General features: G+C 38.6%; 1 protein-coding gene across 7 annotated transcripts in view; it reads left to right on the plus strand.

Moving 5' to 3' along the window:
• PTPRH (protein tyrosine phosphatase receptor type H) overlaps nucleotides 1-18,513 on the plus strand; it is a 212,314-nt gene extending 193,801 nt beyond the window's left edge. For all 7 annotated transcript variants that reach the window (XM_077259547.1, XM_077259548.1, XM_077259549.1 and 4 more), the window contains 11 exons: nucleotides 1,881-2,141; nucleotides 2,223-2,307; nucleotides 3,647-3,691; nucleotides 4,942-5,029; nucleotides 7,097-7,187; nucleotides 9,199-9,275; nucleotides 9,480-9,614; nucleotides 10,355-10,477; nucleotides 12,042-12,202; nucleotides 16,411-16,546; nucleotides 18,040-18,513. In XM_077259547.1, the coding sequence (XP_077115662.1) occupies nucleotides 1,881-2,141; nucleotides 2,223-2,307; nucleotides 3,647-3,691; nucleotides 4,942-5,029; nucleotides 7,097-7,187; nucleotides 9,199-9,275; nucleotides 9,480-9,614; nucleotides 10,355-10,477; nucleotides 12,042-12,202; nucleotides 16,411-16,546; nucleotides 18,040-18,183 (1,346 nt within the window). In that variant the 3' untranslated portion in view covers nucleotides 18,184-18,513. The remainder of the gene's footprint in view (nucleotides 1-1,880; nucleotides 2,142-2,222; nucleotides 2,308-3,646; nucleotides 3,692-4,941; nucleotides 5,030-7,096; nucleotides 7,188-9,198; nucleotides 9,276-9,479; nucleotides 9,615-10,354; nucleotides 10,478-12,041; nucleotides 12,203-16,410; nucleotides 16,547-18,039) is intronic.
• Nucleotides 18,514-19,046: the final 533 nt, after the last annotated feature.

Raw genomic sequence — 19,046 nt, forward strand, 5'->3', positions numbered from 1 at the left:
GGATATTTGACTGCTAACTAAAGGCATGAACGTAAAAGGTCCTTTAATGCTTATTACGTTCACACCTTGCTAGTAGAATTTAGTTCACCCATTTTTTGAGAAGCCAATTTTTGAATGTTCATGCTCAAATGCAGCTTAGTGGGCAAGTCACGTCTCGGTGTGCTGTACGTTGCCACCCATGTCCAGCCTCTAGTCATTGATTGACAGGTTTCCTCAGTGACCTGTCTCACCTGCGCATGCGCCATCATTGCTCAGGTTCAGGTTTCCAATGTGAGAAAAATTGATTTTGCTCACCTGATGGGGTTGTGCAAATAGACATAACTCTAGATTACATTTGTGGACAAGGGTAATCTCTTTGCCAGTATGCTGCTCATCTGAAAAACTATGGAAGGTGACTTTTCCTGTCCCAGAAAAATCCTCCATGTGGATGACGGTTTTTGGCCACATAACCTTAGACTCTCGCATTGGGCTAAGAGCCTTCGCAAGGAAGCCGCTCTGAAAAATCTTTTTTCTACTATAAAAGGGTGTTACCTTACAAGAAAACTGCCCATTTCATGCTGTCAGCAATGGCACCACATGGAAGAGAAATGTCACAAGGCCTGAAAAAGAAAATAATTTCTTTACACAAGAAAGGAGAAGGCTATAATAATAGCAGCAAAGCTTTACTTATCAGGCAGACTACTATAGCGAAAGAGATAAAAAAATTTAACAAAGATAGAACTGCAACCATCTCATGTAGACGTCCAGGCAACCACAGAAGTTTAAACCTAAACAGGAGTGTTTTCTAATGAGAAGGGTTGAAGAAAACTGACATGCAAGTTCACTGCAGTGTAGCTGAAGTAGAAACTTGAAAACCAAACAGGGGTGAGTGTTTTCCATGACACAATACAGCGTATATTAGAGAAGAATGGCATGCATGTATGTCGTCCACGAAGGTTGCCCCTCCAAAGGCCTAAGCACAAAAAAGCCTACCTGCAATTTTCCAGGACCCATGCTAAAAAATACTAAGACTACTGGGACTCTACACTCTGAAGTGATGAGACCCATGATAAATGTTTTTGGAACTGGTGAGGAGTAAAAAGAAAAATGCACGGTGCCTACAGTGAAGCATGGTGGTGTCAGTGTCCTTCTGCATGAGTGCTGCTGGTGTCAGGAAGCTATATCTTATTGATGGAATCATGAACTTACAGATCTACTGCTCTATAATGAAAGAGAAGTGGATATCATCACTTCGTGACCTTGGTAGATGTGCACTTTTCCAGCAGAACAATGATCCAAAACACACATTTAAGGCTACCATTGCATTTCTGATGAAGACCAGGGTGAAAAAAAGATTCACTGGACAATGTCTCTTGATGTGAACCCAACCGGACACCTATAGGGAATTTTGAAGACACAAGTTGAGCATCCAGCCTCTAAAAGTGGTCAGTTTTGAAAAATGGGAAAAGATAGATGTTGCAATATCTAGAAGAATTGGGGCTGGCCTTAAATATCATGTCATACAAAATACTTGATGTAGTAATTTTTGATGTGGGGTTCATTCATTTTTACATCAATTAATTTCAGTGAAACTGAAGATTTTGTAATGAAAGCTATATTATTAACCTTACTTTTATGGGTTAAAAAAGGTCTATGATACTCAGTCTTGTCAAAATTTTGGAAATTGTTCTTGTGTTCAGTTGATTAAGATGTTATTTTTCAAAGGTCTGTACTCATGTATGCTAAGCACTGTACATTCGCTTTACAGAACGTTGATTGAAAATCTCTTTATATCTAGAGTTTTCCTCTACGATACGAGTAATATAGAAGTTCCAAAATGAATCTATAGCACAAACCTGGAGATCTCAATGCTTGGCTAATTGAACATTCCCTTTTTTCAGAGCCTGACCCTGTCGGTAACCTCATGTGTTCTAAGGTGGATGCGTACCAGATAAAGGTTATTTTTGACTGTCCTCTTGGGAATTTTTCTGCATTTGAAGTGCTGGTGAACAATGAGCGCAGAATTAATAGTCCCCAATGCCGGAATGATATCATAGTATCCAACCTTCAACCTGCAGCCAGTTACAAAATTAGTGTGGAGACGCTGGCTACAAACAAATCTACCATTTCACGAGTGATAAACTGCGCGACTGACAACACGGGTAAGTCGCCAGCCGCCTCGTACTCCATTGTCCTGAACGTTGCATGGACGGTTCATTGACCAAACCTTTCTTTTTCGGCAGGAGTCATTGTTGGATCAATATTCGGCGTCCTATTATTCCTTCTCCTCATCGCAGTCATCGCATTCTTTGTTCTGAAGAAGAGAAGGTGAGATATTGTTTTATATCTATTTTTTTTCAGAAATATATCCATGATTTCAAGGCTGGGGGTATTACATAAAATCCCCCCCCTCACAAAAAAAGAAAACCGAACAGAATTTGTCTGATTTCCTAACTCCAAAAATAAAAGTTTTAGATACATCTAATACTGTTTCATTGATTGTTGATTTGGATCCAAAGTATATTATTGAGTAATCCTTAAAGGGGATTTGTCATCAAATTCCACAGTGAAAACTGAATCCATAGATTTTATTACATAACTCTTGTAGACCATATGAGACAAATGTACTTTAGATCAGTATGGCTGTGTAATTCTGATATCCGGTAATTCTCTTATTAGCCTCCGAGAGAAAGAGCTCATAAGTAAAAGTGTCTTCATCACTACCAATCCAGCCTGACCGACAGCTTCAGCTTATACTGAGCAGTGTGAGATCTCAGCAGGGAAGAGGAACACTGCTCTATATAATAATAAACTGGGTAGTTTGGTTAATAAGTGATGAGATGCTGCTTTTTTCTGCATGTAGTGAATCAAGTGAATTATGCCAAATTCTGCCCATACAGTGGGGTTGGGGGCCCTCCGGGGGATTGCCCTGTTACCCTATGGGCCAGTCCGAGCCTAAATACAGCATTTGTGCTGTATATTATTGCGCTGTATTAAATGAGTGATCAGGCTCTTCTATGCTCAAGTCTCCCAGCGGGACTTAAAAAAATAGATAAATAAAAAAATAGACTAACTGAAATATTAAAATGATGAAAAAGAATTGGAAAAAATGCTTTTTCCTCTTACCAATTACTTATGACGTGAAACAATTAAAAACAAGCTTAATTGATATCTCTGTAGCAGCTCAACTTATAGAAAACCCATGATATTTAACCCATATACAGTACTTGGCACCATAAATAATTATGCCAGAATTTGTAAAAGTTGGGACTCTCAGAACATCACGACACAAAACAAATGATTTTGTTTTTAAAGGGTTTCTATTGTGAAAAATTATCAAAACATAAAAAACTACACATTTATATCACCACAACTGTACTGACCCATAAAATAAAGTTAAAATATAACTTATAGTGCTGGTGACAACTACAAAAAAAATTGCAGAATTGAGTTTTTGGGGGTTTTTTGTACATCCTCCTAAAAAAAAACAAAAAAACATTTCTTTTGCAGCAAAATAAAAATAAACCTCAAATGAAAAATTAAACCTCTGTATCCCTTGGCATGCAGGAATAAAAAAAATTTCTATGTCCTTGGGGCCATAATAGGGGCATCCCGAAGGGTTAAAAATTACATTTTAACACACTATTATTATATATTTTTCTCCTAGGTCAAAGGGTGGTCAAGAGAGAGATTATAGTCTTCAAAGCAGAAAGTAAGTGGAGGCATACAATTTGTGTTGCTCAGTTTTACTCTTTTTATTATATGGTCATATATGGTGCTGCTCGTTTTTTATAGAATGTTTTATAGTTTGTTTTTTAAAAACTCTTTTCTTAAAGATATTGCTTTATTTGGAAATGCTGCAATACCGAGAACATGTACTATATATGTGGTCATTACCTACAGTGAGGGTAAATCTAAGGTAGCCCGACCTAATGTGTATCGGATGTTCCGTCTGCATTTGTAATGGAAAAACGAATGGGTGTGTTGAATTTAAAGATACCCAATGCTTTGTTCTCAAGAGAGAGAAGCTGCAGCTAGAAGTATTTGTCGCCATCGTATTCCACTCCCCTATTTAAAAATACAAGCCTACTTGGCCAAAACAATCCTACGTGTGTGTGGGCGATCATTAAGAATAATTGAAGGCCTGAACCTTTTGAAAGTGAATGGTCAACCTTAGGAGGATGGTGTCAACCTGGCCTAGGGCTCTCTCTGATAGGGTCTGCATCTATGAAGTGCGCTCCATAACATTTTCCATTTTATGTTCCTTTTGTCAAATCTTCTCCAATAAAATCTAGAGCTGCCGAAATTACCTCCAAGTGCCCTTATAATGTAGTTGAGGAGCATGGAGGAAGATCTTACATTTTCCAAATAGAAAACACATCCTTAAAGAGGTTGTCCACTTCTTTAACACTGATGACCTATACTTAGAGTAGGTCATCAATGTCACCCAGCACTCCAATTGGCTGTTCCCAGTGATGGCGTCATCAATGTCACCCAGCACTCCAGCCAATCGGCTGTTCCCAGTGATGGCGGTAGCCAAAACTGGCCATTTACGAAGCTGCACAGCGCAGATCCGTCACCTCTATAGTGGTCGTGGCTAGGAACTGCACATCTGCCTCTGTTGAAATCAATAGGAGGTAGATAAGCAAAACCCGGCTGCGGCCACTATTCTGTCAACAGAGCTGAGTAGATCTGAAAACTGAGCAGTTCTGGTTGCAGCCAACACTGAGACCAGCTGATCATCGGGGGTGCTGGGTGTCGCACTCCCACCGATCAGACATTGGTGACCTATCCTACGGATAGGTCATCAATGTTAAAGCAGTGGACAACCTCTTTAAGTTAGTATCTAATAAGGTCAATGATTGTTGTATGACTTTTTATGTAATATTTATGGTATGGTTTTTGTACTACGCAGCTGACATGACAAGCCTACTTCTCGTCTTGTTCTGGATTTTTTTCTAGGTATCACACTGTTCCAAAAAACAACTTCAAGCAGCATTATGAAAAGAACCATGCGAACAGCGACCTTGGATTTGCTGAGGAATATCAGGTTTTGTTCATTCAGATTTATTATTTCTTTCACTTAAAGAGTACCTGTTGCAATTGTCGCTGCTCCACTGATTCTAGAACAGTTTTTCTTTTTGTTCTATTCCCCTCCCTTCCAAAGTTATGCCCCCCTTAATAATAATTATTTCTCCTCTGATGCTAGCCAATCAAAACCAGGCCACACCCACAGAGCAATTCTGTGGCCTACATCAAGTTTGTTGAAGGGAAATATGCTTCTTTGAGAGGGGCATAGCTTTGGAATGGAGGGGCACAGAAGAAAAAGAAAAACTGTTCCAGAATCAGTGAAGCACCACCAATTGGAGGAGGTGCTCAGTAAAAATTAAAAAATCCAGTTAAATGTCCCCTTTAATTTGTATAACAGGATCTAGACAGGAGGGAAGGTGGTAGTTTCTTTTGTATTTCTACTGCGAAAAAAACATAGTATCAGTGAACATAAGAAAGAAAACAGCTCTTACTTGTGTCAGTTGCTGAGGACACAACTCCAACCAGTATATTTGACCAAAGAGTATTCTTAATATCAAACATGGAAAACAGAAAATACAGTGTTTACTGACATCTGCTTCCTTGGTGAAGAAGAAAATGTAGCAAAGACAGATTTCTACATTGAAAGCTGAACTATGCATTCCAAACCTGAAGTCTGATCAGCTCTAAAAATATAATAAAAAAAAATTATTAAAACCGTTTTTAGATCTGAAATTTGACATGGAGTGTCAAATATTTTATCAAGGAAAGTTTAATACATCAGGTGTCTCCGTTGAACGTAAAGATATAGCCAAGTTTGCGCAGACAGCGCAACACTGTGGTATGGCAAAAAAAGGAAATTTTGAACCTTAGATGCAATTAAAGGCTTGTGTAATGTTAAGTTTTCTTAATAATCTTGAGATAACTTTCATGGTGCGTTATTTGTCAAATCAAACTTATTATTTACATATTGTGTATGTCGAGCTTTAAGAAATTACTCCTTTTTGTTCTTTCCTTCCACATGAGCTTGACTTGAAATGGTACGGGTACCTTCATTACAAAACAAAGTAATATCAGGCTATGTGCACACAACGTTTCTTAAACTCCAACAAACCCGTTGAGTTTTACAAGTAGAAGTCGCTTCAGGAAAATCTGACATGCTTTTTTTTTTCCTTGAACATCTTTTGTAGAATTTTTTTCTGTGGCTTCCTAAGCATTTTTCTAATGGGATTGGCTTCTAACGTTTTTTTTTTTGGTGGGAATGGTTTTTGTGATGTCATTTATTTTTTTTACTGTCTTTTTTTTTTTTTTTTCACTCCATTGAATAATTAAGAAACTGCTAGTCAGCTTTTAAGTAAAAATGATGGAAAAACGCTCCAAAAAGACATCCAGGTATCTTTTCAGCCTTCCCATTGATTTGTAAAGTATAGAGCGTCTTCCAAGTGGAGAGCGCCAGAAGACTGGACATGTCACTTTTTTTATTTTTTTTTTTAGGTGCTTGGCATTTTTAGAAACCTGAAGTGGATAAGAGAAATTTTAAAGACTGAACATGTGCACAACAAGTCATTTTTACATAGAAATACATATGTTCATTCTTTTGAGCATTTTGTGACAGGTTTCTCATGTGGTTTCCACCTAAAAAAGATGTTGTGTGCACATACACTAACAGGAAACCTATTGTACAGCCCATTCCAGCCCCACGGGCATTTGAATCTAGGTTTACCCTAAGGAGACCACCTTTAGTTGGGGTGTACTTTTTATATTTTTGGCCTGCTTGTAAATGTTTGCATAGAAAGAGCTATGACTGTGTATCTCCATGCAGTAGGGACGAGCCAATGCGATTCTACATTAAAATGAGATTGTGGCGCATCCTACTATCTGTTAGATTCGGCGCGTCCTACTATCTGTTAGATTGTATGTATTGAACTCATGGTGCAATGGTGAAGACTTGAGAAGAAGTCTATGATTCCGTTAGTGCCTGCATTCACCTCTTCCTCTTTATCTCCAATGTCTTTGTAGCTCCAGTTAGAGATCTCTGTTTGCCTTATACTTACTTTTGTAGTATAACTTTTTATGTCTATACCACTAGGAACTTAACCCTGTTGGAACTGATCAGCCAAGAAAAGTAGCGGAGATTCCAGACAACAGGGTCAAGAACCGCTTTACCAATGTCCTACCATGTAAGTAAAGTAGCAGCCATTCCAGTGATTGGTAAGCAGTGAGTACTGATTAGTCTAGAAGTAATTCTTGAACTTATTGCCTTGGGGTACAAAAGTAATAGAAGTATAACTGAACACTCAAAAATATAAAAAATACATATATTTATTGACTCTCCAGTGCCATGCAATGGCAAAATGCTTAAGGCCTGTGCATCGTGTTAAAATCATTGTCTACTTTCAAGAGAACCTCTTTTTAAATGAAGTAGTCTCTCTTGTAAAATTAGAATTTTTAAAAAAAACCTAACTCACCTCCAGTTCCAGCAATGTGATGTCACGCATGCCCTACAACTTCATAGTGGCCCTACATTCTCACCACTTCCACTTGTCCGAGGTTCTTCTCAGGGAAGTGAGTGCACAATAGCGGGAGCTGATTGTCTTCAGGGTTTGCTTGACAACCCGCGCCTACATCACTGTAACAGTATGTGAATATGGTTTTTTAATAATTCTTTTAGAAGAGAAACTACTTTGTTTAGAAAGGGGTTGTCCTGGTAGTAGAGAACCTCTTTAAGACCATTTGAATAGTCCAATAATATGGAACAAGCAATTATTGGCACGTGTAAATATGCCGGTAATCACCCAACAAACGGGCATTGGATGATTGGATATTTCACTCTCGGACACAGACAGAAAAGGGCCCCTATGCAAGAGCAGTTTATGGGCCTTGATCTAATAGCTCATCATCATAATGCACAATTCCTCCTGCTTTGGAGATGGCTGTGGCCCCCTTACCATTGGGGCCACAGGTTGCATCAATGATATATCCGCCTCTGGGATAGTTCGCTCAGGTATTAAAAACATCATTATCAGCAGCACATTATCCTGAAAACGATAATATTCTCTGCGCACAGAATAATTGTCCTATGCCTATAGAATTCTGCTTGGTCCAGATAAATAGGCCAATAAATGGCTGCTAATAAGCTTGTATGTAGCCAATAGACGACTTTTAGTGGCTGTGGTTGGCAGGTGTAAATTAACTTTTAGACCGAGTCCTTATGTCGAGACACACTCATGGGGAGGAAAGCGGAGATATAAAAAGCATTGTCTGAAAAAAATGGGAGGTTATAAAAAAAAACTATCAAAAAACATGGCCATTATGAAGAAGCTGGTGGCCAAACGCGCGTCGGGGTGAGGGGATGCCTAGAGCACATTTTCTGTGGCCGATTCACTTCATACAGGTAATACATTCTTTTATCTAGTCTTTCATAGTATTCACCTTTGATACTTTCATTGTCAGGCTTACAGTAGGACACACTGTTGCTATTATTACCATAGATTTTTTTTTTTACTCAGCCAGCCCTTGTTCATGATATTAAGAGGGATCCAACACCATATTATGCTCCTGCTTGGTTACTAGTTTATTTTCCTGTATAAGTGCCAACACAGTGAGGGTCTTTGTGGTGGATTTATATATACTTATATATTGTGGTCTGTTATCTGTTTAAGGGGAGTCACTGTACTTTTATTTATCCCCATCAGTTATCCTTTCTAACCCTTATGTGATATCCTCCTTGTTCCTCACCTTCTGCTCGGCATCCCCTAACGACATTTCTGCTTTTGTTTTTTATATATGATGTTTTTAATATAATTGAATAAAATTAATTTTTATCTTTTATATTTTTTAAATCTCTTCTTGTCCTCCCATATTTATTAGTATATCGTGAATGAAGTGCCTTTTCCTACACAGGATATTGTTAATTAATTATGGTTTTATGTATCGGTATGGGGTGGAGGGTAACCTTGCTCATGTTTTATGAATATCGAGATATATAGGCAAACACCTTGCTCCCTCTTCACACAACCTCACTTGCAGTCCTAAAAATTTGGGCCCAAGGACAAATTTTTAAGCAAAAGTTTATAAAGTTGGAGCTCGTTTAGAGAATAGAAGGGGCCAAGAACTATCTGTGTTGATGCAGTAAAAAGTTGTGAACTACAATCGTACTTTCTAATTGTATCATTTGATTTTTATTTTAAGACGACCATTCAAGAGTTAAACTGTCCGTGGTCAACGGGACGTCCACTTCTGACTACATCAATGCCAACTACATGCCGGTAAGTGCCAGCTGTAGATTCGTCCTGCTGTTTGCATTTATCAGCCGTCGACATCTTATTTGTACCAGTTTGGGATTACGCACGGTCGCTCCCTGTGATATTATCGGATATTTTACCGCAATGCATCTTTCTTCCAACTTCCGAATGTGATAAGATGATGCAATCAATTGCGCAAATTCTTTTAAAAAATGTCTTCATCTGCAGGGTTATAATTCAACCAAGGAATTCATAGCCAGCCAAGGTCCTCTGCCGAATACCACCACTGATTTCTGGAGGATGGTTTGGGAACATCAAGTCAACACCATAGTAATGCTGACCAACTGCATGGAGAATGGTCGGGTAGGTTGTAAGTCCCGAAACTAGAGAAAGTCAAAGTATCACGCCCCTTATTACTTACCGTAAAGTGAATGAGGTTATTGAATTTCTTGTTCCATAGGGTTAAAGGGAGCCAGGTTTTTTCTACCTGATCTGAGAGCAGCATCATATAGGGGCCGATATCCTGATTCCAGCGATGTATCACTTACTGGGCTCCTTGCTGCTGTTTTGATAAAGTTGATGTTTTGCTGCAGACTTCTGAATGCTGAGCTCTGTATAAACACGCCCACATCACTGATTGTTAGCTTTCTGCCTATGCACAGTGTACACAGAAAGCTGCCAATCAGTAGTGGGGGCTGTGGGTTATACAAAGCTCATGAATATTAAAGAATACGATCTACAGGGATGAAACAGGGATTTTATAAAAACTACAAGCAGCCAAGTAAGTGACACATCCCTGGAATCAAGGTATCTGTTCCAAAATTTGCTGCTCTCAGATAACTTCGTGATTGATTACCTTTAAACTTTTAAGTAATACTTTTTGCAACCTCAATTAATTTAGCAAACTTTTAATTTCCATGGTCAAATATTTGTCCCTGTCCACAATTTTTATGTCTGAGCAAAATCTATACAATGTATGGCTTTGTTGACCCTAACTGTAGGAAGTCGATTTTCCAAAACTTTACTCCCCTATATGGCTATAATTTTGTGTTGCTTTTACATATTTCACCAGCCACGCATATTAATTTCTTTTTCTTTTGCAGGTAAAATGTGATCACTACTGGCCGCTGGATTATACCCCGTGCACTTATGGAGACATAGCAGTCACCGTTACGTCAGACACCATTTTGTCAGAATGGACAATACGAGATTTCTCCATCAGACGGGTTTGTGCTGTTGAATGGTTAATATGTTACATTTCCCAAATATATAGCAGTTCACCTTCACACTCATTGATCTGTCTTATCAACCTAATATCCGGCAGCCGTAATCATGAATAAGACATCTTGTCAAAACGCGTAGGCTAAAGTTGCTGCAGTGTCATATGCTGCTATGTGTTGATGATCACAATATATTCCTTATGGTACATCCATGGAACTTTTTTTAATTATGGATAAATTAATTATGAGTACCTATATCCCGCTGGATTTTCTCCATGTGTGTATTTCTAACCAGAGAGAGCTTGATAGATCGATAGATAGTGGACGGATAGATAGATATATACTAGATAGATAGATAATAGATAGATACTGTATATGTGACTATATAGCAAACAATGTACCTATTGAACTCTATACTAAATAGTCTTATGTATATACCTATACTATCACACCCTATTCCTATCTTATTATGTAGCCAGCCAGTTTATTAATATTCATGATATATTTAATATATTGATGCGGCACTGAGCCCACATCTTTTCCGGCACGTGTCAGCTGTTTTGAACAGCTGATATGTGCCTCTAACAGCCGCAGGTGGAATCGGGATCCAGCCGCTGCTGTTAACTAGTTAAATGCCGCTGTCAATCTCTGACAACGGCATCTTTAGGCGAGCTTCCAGCAAGCCCATATAAAAGTTCAAATCACCCTCCTTTCGCCCCATTCAAAATAGAACAATAATAAAAAAAAATCAAACATACACATATTTGGTATCGCTCAAAATCTCCCGATCTATCAATATAAAAGAAAAAAAATTAATCTGATCGCTAAAAGCCTTATGAGAAAAAAGTCAAAATGCCAGTATTACGCCTTTTAGTCGCTGCAACATTGCATTAAAATGCAACAATTGGCGATCAAAAGATCGTATACACCAAAATAGTATCATTAAAAACCTCAGCTCGGCACGCAGAAATCAGCCCTCATCTGACCTCAGATCACGAAAAATAGAGACACTACGGGTATCGGAAAATGGAGCAATTTTTTTTAACAAACCTTGGAATTTTTTGTCACCACTGAAATAAAAAAAACAATACATGTTTGATGTCTATGAACTCGTAACGACCTGGAGAATCATAATGGCAGGTCACTTTTAGCATTTAGTGAACATGGTAAAAAAAAAAAAAACTCTGGGATTGCACTTTTTTTGCAATTTCACCGCACTTGGAATTTTTTTCCTGTTTTCCAGTACACAATATGTTAAAATCAATGGTGATGTTCAAAAGTACAACTCATCCCACATAGAACGAGCCCTCATATGGCCATATTGATCAAAAAATAAAAAAATTCTGGCTCTGGGAAGAAGGGGAGCAAAAAATGAAAATACAAAACCAAAGATACCTCTGGCCGTGAAGGGGTCAAAGCCAAAATAGGTCTGGTCCTGAAGAGCTTAAACAGATAATGTGGAAAACCATATACAGTATATTTTTTAAATAAATGTATATTATTCAAAATGTTATTTTACTTTAAATTTAAAATGTTATGAGTGCTAATATATTTATTTTTTTTTTTGCAGGAAAAAGAGCCGGGCATTAAACACGTCCGCCACTTTCATTTTACGGCATGGCCTGACCATGGGGTGCCAGAGTCCACCACATCCATCATCCAGTTCCGTAATCTTGTGCGAGAGCACACGGACCAGCACAGGAGCATTGGGCCAACAGTTGTACATTGCAGGTAAGATGAAAGTATATTGCAAGTTATATTATTATGTAGTGTCTTTTCTTTTTTTTATTACTTGACATGCCGGGCAGAATACCAGAAACCCCCTAACTCATTTTACAAATTAAACCCCCTAATGAATTCATCTAGGGGTGCAATGAGCATGTTGGCATCACATGTGCCTTACATAATTTTATACCATTGGGCAGTGAAGAAAGAATAATTACATTTCTACCATTAAAATGTTTTTTAGCCCCAAGTTTTTAATTTTTATAAGGGCTAATAGGAAAAAATGGATCTCGCAGTCTGTTGTGCAATTTCTGCTAAGTGCGCCATTACCTTATATGTAATTGGGTACTACGTTTCAGGCACAATGGAAAGCTCAGAAGGAGATGAGCACCATATTAGAGTGCAGACTTTACTGTTAAGGTTTTCGGATGTCATGACCCACTGAGAGAGCTCCTGAGGTGTCAGAACAGCAGAACCCATATAAGTGACCCCATTTAACAAACTACACCTCTCAACAAATTCATCTAGGGATGCAGTGATCATAATGACACCACGGGTGCGTTACAGAATTTTATACCATTGGGCAGCGAAGAAAAAATAATTATATTTTTACCACACAAAAATTTATATTAACCCCAGATTTTACATTGCACCAAAATTCTGGACGGTCCAAATTAAATAAAAAAATAGACTCCAGCACACAATATTAGTGAAGAAAGTTCAGTCATGAATTTATTAGAAATTCCAATAACGTATCAATGACGTTTTCCGTCTATAGACACCGCATACGTAGAAGAAAAAATTACAATATTCTTTCAATAATAATCATCACTTCACAGGTAATCATTTCAACGTTTCGGCTAATTAGCCTTTTTCAAGTAAACCTGTACATGTATCAGTGACGGGAATCCAGCTGCACGTGGTCCGTGTAATTTTTTCTTCTACGTATGCGGTGTCTATAGACGGAAAACGTCATTGATACGTTATTGGAATTTCTAATAAATTCATGACTGAACTTTCTTCACTAATATTGTGTGCTGGAGTCTATTTTTTGATGTTCTATTTTTTCTCCTTAGCACCAAACTAACGTAGTGAGCACCCCATTTCCTAAACATTTGGCCCAAATTAAATGACTGCCAGTCGGCTTGTATGTAGCCAATAGATGACTTTTACTGGCTATGGTTGGCAGGTGTAAATAAACTTTTAGACTGAGTCCTTGCGTCGAGACACACTTATGGGGAAGAAAACGGAGATAGAAAAAGCATTGTCTGAAAAAAAGGGAGGTTATAAAAAAAATCTCGCCCAAGACCAATAAAAAAAACTTGGCCGTTATGAAGAAGCTGGTGATGAAACGCACGTCGGGGTGAGGGGGGCATTTGGATTTGGGAACACAGAATTTGCTGAATTTTTTTTTTGGGGGAAGCCATTTTACTTTCCAGAGCCTTTGTGCTACATAGGAGCCCCCCTATATTTCTACTACCAGATGACGGACTTGAATATGGACTTGATTTTTTTTGTGGATCGATTTGAAGCTTTTATTGAGAACAGACAACATGCACAGTGCCTCCATCTTTCTCATTATAGGGAAACTTCCACCCGGGGTTCCACCCGAATCATGTGTTTCAACGATTTACATGGAAACCCCGATGTAAGCGCTCAGCGTAGATCCACAGGATAAATGTGAGCCGAGCCTTACTGCAATCTTTGGGAGGCAGAGTGAACAAATCAATAGCAGGAGACGAACTGGTTTTATTTATTTTTTACGCCATTCCTCGTGTGGTATAAGTGATTAGGCGACTTTATTCTTCGGGTCGGTGCAATTACAGCAATACCAGATTTATAATTTTATGTTTGGCTGCTGTCACATACTAAAAGATGCTTTTGTTTTGCAAAAAAAAAGTTTTTGTATCACCCTATTTGAGAGCTCTAACTTTTCCAGATTTCTGCTGACTGAGTCTTGTGAGGGCTTGTTTTTTGCGGGACGAGTTTACGTTTTTTTTTGCACCATTTTTGGCCACTTGACATGACGTGTTTTAATCACCTTCTATTCCGATGTTTGGGAGGCAGAATGAACAAAAACTGCATATGGTAAAATTGATAAGACAGCTTTATTCTTTGGGTCAGTACGATTACAGCGATACCACATTTATATAGTTTTTTGTGTGTTTTGGCACTTTAACGCAATAAAAGCTATTATATAGAAAAAATAATTACGGTACCTTTAAATCGCTTTATTCTGAGAGCTGTAACTTTTTGATTTTTCCGATGATAGAGCTGTATGGTGGCTTGTTTTTGCGGGACAAGATGAAATTTTCAGCTATACCATTTTTTTTTCATTTGTCTTTTTGATCACGTTTTATTCCACTTTTTGTTCAGCAATATGTTTAAAAAGCATAGTTTTATGCCTTGTTTTTTACGGTGTTTATAGAAGGGGCTAACTAGTGTGACAGTTTTATAGTTCGGGTTGTTCTGGACGTGGCGATACCAAATGTATATCTTTTTATTGCTTTTTTTACATAAAAATATGTATCTATGGATGATATACAATACTAGATGGTGGCCTGATTCTAGCGTATCGGATATTCTAGAATATGTAGGTAGTATATAGCACAGGCTACGTACTATATTGCACAGTGACGTAGTATATAACACAACCGACGTAATATATAACATAGCTACGTAGTATATAACATAGCCACATAGTGTATTGCACAGGCACGTAGTATATAACACAGCCACGTAGTATATAGCAGAGCCACGTAGTATATAACATAGCCACGTAGTATATTGTAGAGGCACGTAGTATATTTCTTAGCTGTGTACTATATTGCACAGCCACGTAGTATATAACAGAGCCACGTAGTATATTGCAGTCGACGTAGTATATAACAAAACCGACACAGCCACATAGTATATTGCACAGCTACAAAGTATATAGCACAGAGATGTAGTATATAACAGAGCCCACGCAGTATGTAACACAGCCCACGTAGTATATAGCAATGTGGGAACTATATGCGTGGTTAAAAAAGACTTAAAATAAAAAATAAACATATACTCACCTTCCGAAGGCCCCTTGAAGTCCTGGCGCCAGTGTGCGGTGCACGCGGCAGCTTCCGGTCCCAGGGTTGGTATGAGCGCAGGACCTATGATGATGTCGCGGTCACATGACCGTGACGTCATGGCAGGTCCTTTTCGCATAGCATCCTTGGCACCGGAACCTGCCGCTTGCACTGCCGACGACAGCGCGCAACGTCGGATGGTGAGAATAACATTTTTTTTATTATTATTATTTGTAACATTAGATCATTTTACTATTGATGCTGCATACGCAGCATCAATAGTAAAAAGTTGGTCACACAGGGTTAATAGCTGCGTTAAGGGAGTGCGTTACACCGCGGTCCGTTAACGCTGGCATTAACCCTGTGTGACCAACTTTTTACTATTGATGCTGTGTTGCACTGACTGCAGGGCCGTAAAGCAGCGGCGATTTCGCTGCCAGACTATGGCTGTCGCTGATTGGTCGTGACTCGTGGCAATGGTCGTGGGCGTTTTGCCAAGACCAATCAGCGACTTGGATTTCCATGACAGACAGAGGCCTCGACCAATGAATATCCGAGACAGACAGACAGAAGGACAGACAGAAGTGACCCTTAGACAAATATATAGTAGATATTTTTACAATTTTTCTTAACTTATTTCTTCAACTTTTTTACTTCGTCTCTCTATGGGACTTTTACTTTCAAGGCTTTGATCACTGTAATAAAGCACTGCAATGCATGTGTATTGCAATGCTTTATACTTTTCAGTGACGCACTGGCTCAAGGATCTTAGACCATGCTCTGAGCATGGTCTAACAGGCTTTCTGAAACTTGGTGACCCAGATGGCAACAATTGGGCCCTCGTGATGACATCGGAGGTGTGAGGGAGCCCTTTCCCTTCTTTCTAAATGGTACTATAGAGATCGAGAGCAGCCGGATGTTCACTTTCATGTCAGTTTAACACTCAACAGCGATGGAGCGCGCCCAGTTCCTGTGCCCGCAGGATCACCATGATGTATCCATACTTCCTAGGTCAGAACCCCTTTCCAGCCAGGATGTATGGATACTCTAAGGTCCTGAAGGGGTTAAAGAGTTGCCGTTGTTTTCTTTTTTGTGTAAGCATTCTCTAATGACGTACAGTTTTGTCTGAACCTTTTTGCATGTCTTCTACAGCGCGGGAGTGGGTCGAACTGGAACTCTTATTGCTATAGATTACCTAATCCAGCAGATTGAGAAGGAGCAGCGCGTAGGAGTTTATGGTTTTGTAGAAAAGATGCGAGAGAATCGTAACTTAATGGTTCAGACAGAGGTGAGTGAATCCACTATGTTATAGATGGTGCGTTTCTACCTATAAAATATCACCTATGTTAATAGACCCAATATTAGATATGGTATTTAGCATTCGGATGGCATTGATTGAGACCATGTCGCTAATTAGCATTTTTTTATTGTAAATGCCTCTGTTCTCCTGAATCCGGCTTTGCTTTTTCCGAAAAAAGTTGAGCACTACACCCACTTGATGCAAAGACTAGATTCATATAAAGAGTAGATGAGGCCATATCTCAGGAACGGAGAGGTGCAGGGTCAAAAGAAACACAATGTCAGATACAGGAGAACTGCAGCATTTACATCAGATAGATAAACAACGTATTTATGGAAAGTGATAGGACCTATGTAATATGTTTCCAGTTGTCCGTTTTAGTGACTATTATTGAGTTTTCATTTCCTTCTTGCCCCTTGATAAATGAGAATAATCCAACATTTCTATTTTTTCCTGGGAAAGAATATTTTGGGTACCCAAGTTTTATTACCAACTTTCAAGCTTTGTAATATATCTTATAAGACAAAAATGCCCCTTTCTCCACTTATAGGAGACATTTATAGGGGCTAGTTTTCCACTCCTCTTTTCTCCATATACTTCTATGGACAATTGGAAAATGTTCAGTGAAGCTGAAAAGCCATCCCGCTCCACTTCCCCCCGGTAGCCTAGTATGAGCAGCAACAGCATTTCTGCTATCATTTACTCCACTTTTTAAGAGGGGTTATCCAAGGCTATTTTACTTTTTTACTATGGGTCTAAGAACTTTCAGGCAGGTAGTTTCTAATTATCTGCCTGTTGTGCCTGGTGCCGATCTTTGCTGGCTCAGATCGGTCACAGACTGCTCCTCCCAGTGATTCTGTATCTTCCAGTGACATGACGTTGACAGAGCAGCTGCTTTTCTTCTGGGCTGCTCTGTTGATGGTGTGTCACTGCTGATGTCATGCTTATTAACAGCCTGCTCCCCGCTGCCTACCTACGGGGAGCCAGCTGTCAGTCAGTGTGAAGTCTGCAGTGATGCATCGTCAACAAAACAGCCTGGCAGAGGAAGAGCTGCTCTGTTGCCATGAGGTTAATTGAAGCAGGAGAATTACCGGCCGGAGAGATCCATGATCAGGGACAAGTGGCAGGTAGTTGGCAACTACCTTACTGTCAGTTCTTAGCCCCATGAGAAACAAATAAAATAGTAAAAAATAACCCCTTTAATTATAAAGCATTTGTCCGGCTGAGCAAGGTCACAATTTTTCCCCTAAGCTATTCCATGCTGGAAAAAAAAAAGTTGGCTGAACTGACACAAAAAAGCTAAAAATATGCAAATTTTTGGTGTATTTTTGCAACTTTCCTGCACAAGTCTTATGGCAAAAAAGGGTTTCCCATGTATTCTGATAGCCCCCAGTTATATCGCTGTGTGCTCATGGAACGTCTTAATGTACCTTTTATTACCCTTTAACCCAAACCATTATCTTATTTTATTTCCTTTCTAGGCACAATATGTGTTCCTCAACAAATGTATTTTGGACTTTATTGATCAACCTGGGGATGAACCCATATATGAGAATCACACTGGAAATGAACTTGTATATGAGAATTTCTCTGCCATTCGAAATCACCAAAAAGAAAATGCTTAGCCGAGGATAGGCAACTACTGGAACGGGCAAACTCCCCAGGGTCGCGTATAAGGACATTCACTTCTTCTCCTTTTCCTATTTTATGTCCTTTGTGTATTAAGTCTGTTCTCAGGTGATCTCATTATATGGCCGCCGGACTACGTTGACACAACCATCTAAAATGTGATTTTTGCTGCACACTGACAATATTGCATAAGATTCCTGACGTTATCTGGTACCGAAAATTGTGCCATAAAGAATGATCACTTCCACAAAACTTTGCGAACTGAGAAAAGAAGGAGTATATGAAGTAAACGGCACAATCTTTTATTCATTTTTATTAAATTATTTTTTTTAAAAATAAGGAGAAGGAAAAAAAATTCACTTTTTTTTAAAGCTTCCTTTTCACAAAGTGTGAACTCCACAATCCTTTTGTTCCGAGCGTACAGTCTGAAGGACCAAGTTACTATAACATTGACCTTAAATATATATTTAGCTTTGAACCGTTTTGTTTAAGATCAAAATGTAAAAGATCAAAATGTATGGGTGTAATTCTCCAGAAGCAACGAATCCGTCAGCAGTTCCGTAATAATTTTGCACTTTTATAGATCTCGTCTTTTAACTACTTTTGTTCTTGATTCGATGACATTAAAGCTCATTTTTGGAGAGCTGATTTTAAGAAATGCTGTAAAGTAATATATAATAAATATGAAGAATGTATTTTTGTATAATGTACTGAAGAAATAATATGCCTACAATTTCCCTAGTTCCTAGCGCAGCTTTACTTCTTTTTTTTTTTTACTGATTTTATTTTATGGATTTTATACTACATCCCATATATATGCATATATTAAATGGAACCGTTCAGTACAATTACATATGGA

The sequence above is a fragment of the Ranitomeya variabilis genome, chromosome 4, assembly GCF_051348905.1.
Source record: "Ranitomeya variabilis isolate aRanVar5 chromosome 4, aRanVar5.hap1, whole genome shotgun sequence".
In the NCBI taxonomy this organism is placed as follows: Eukaryota; Metazoa; Chordata; class Amphibia; order Anura; family Dendrobatidae; genus Ranitomeya; species Ranitomeya variabilis.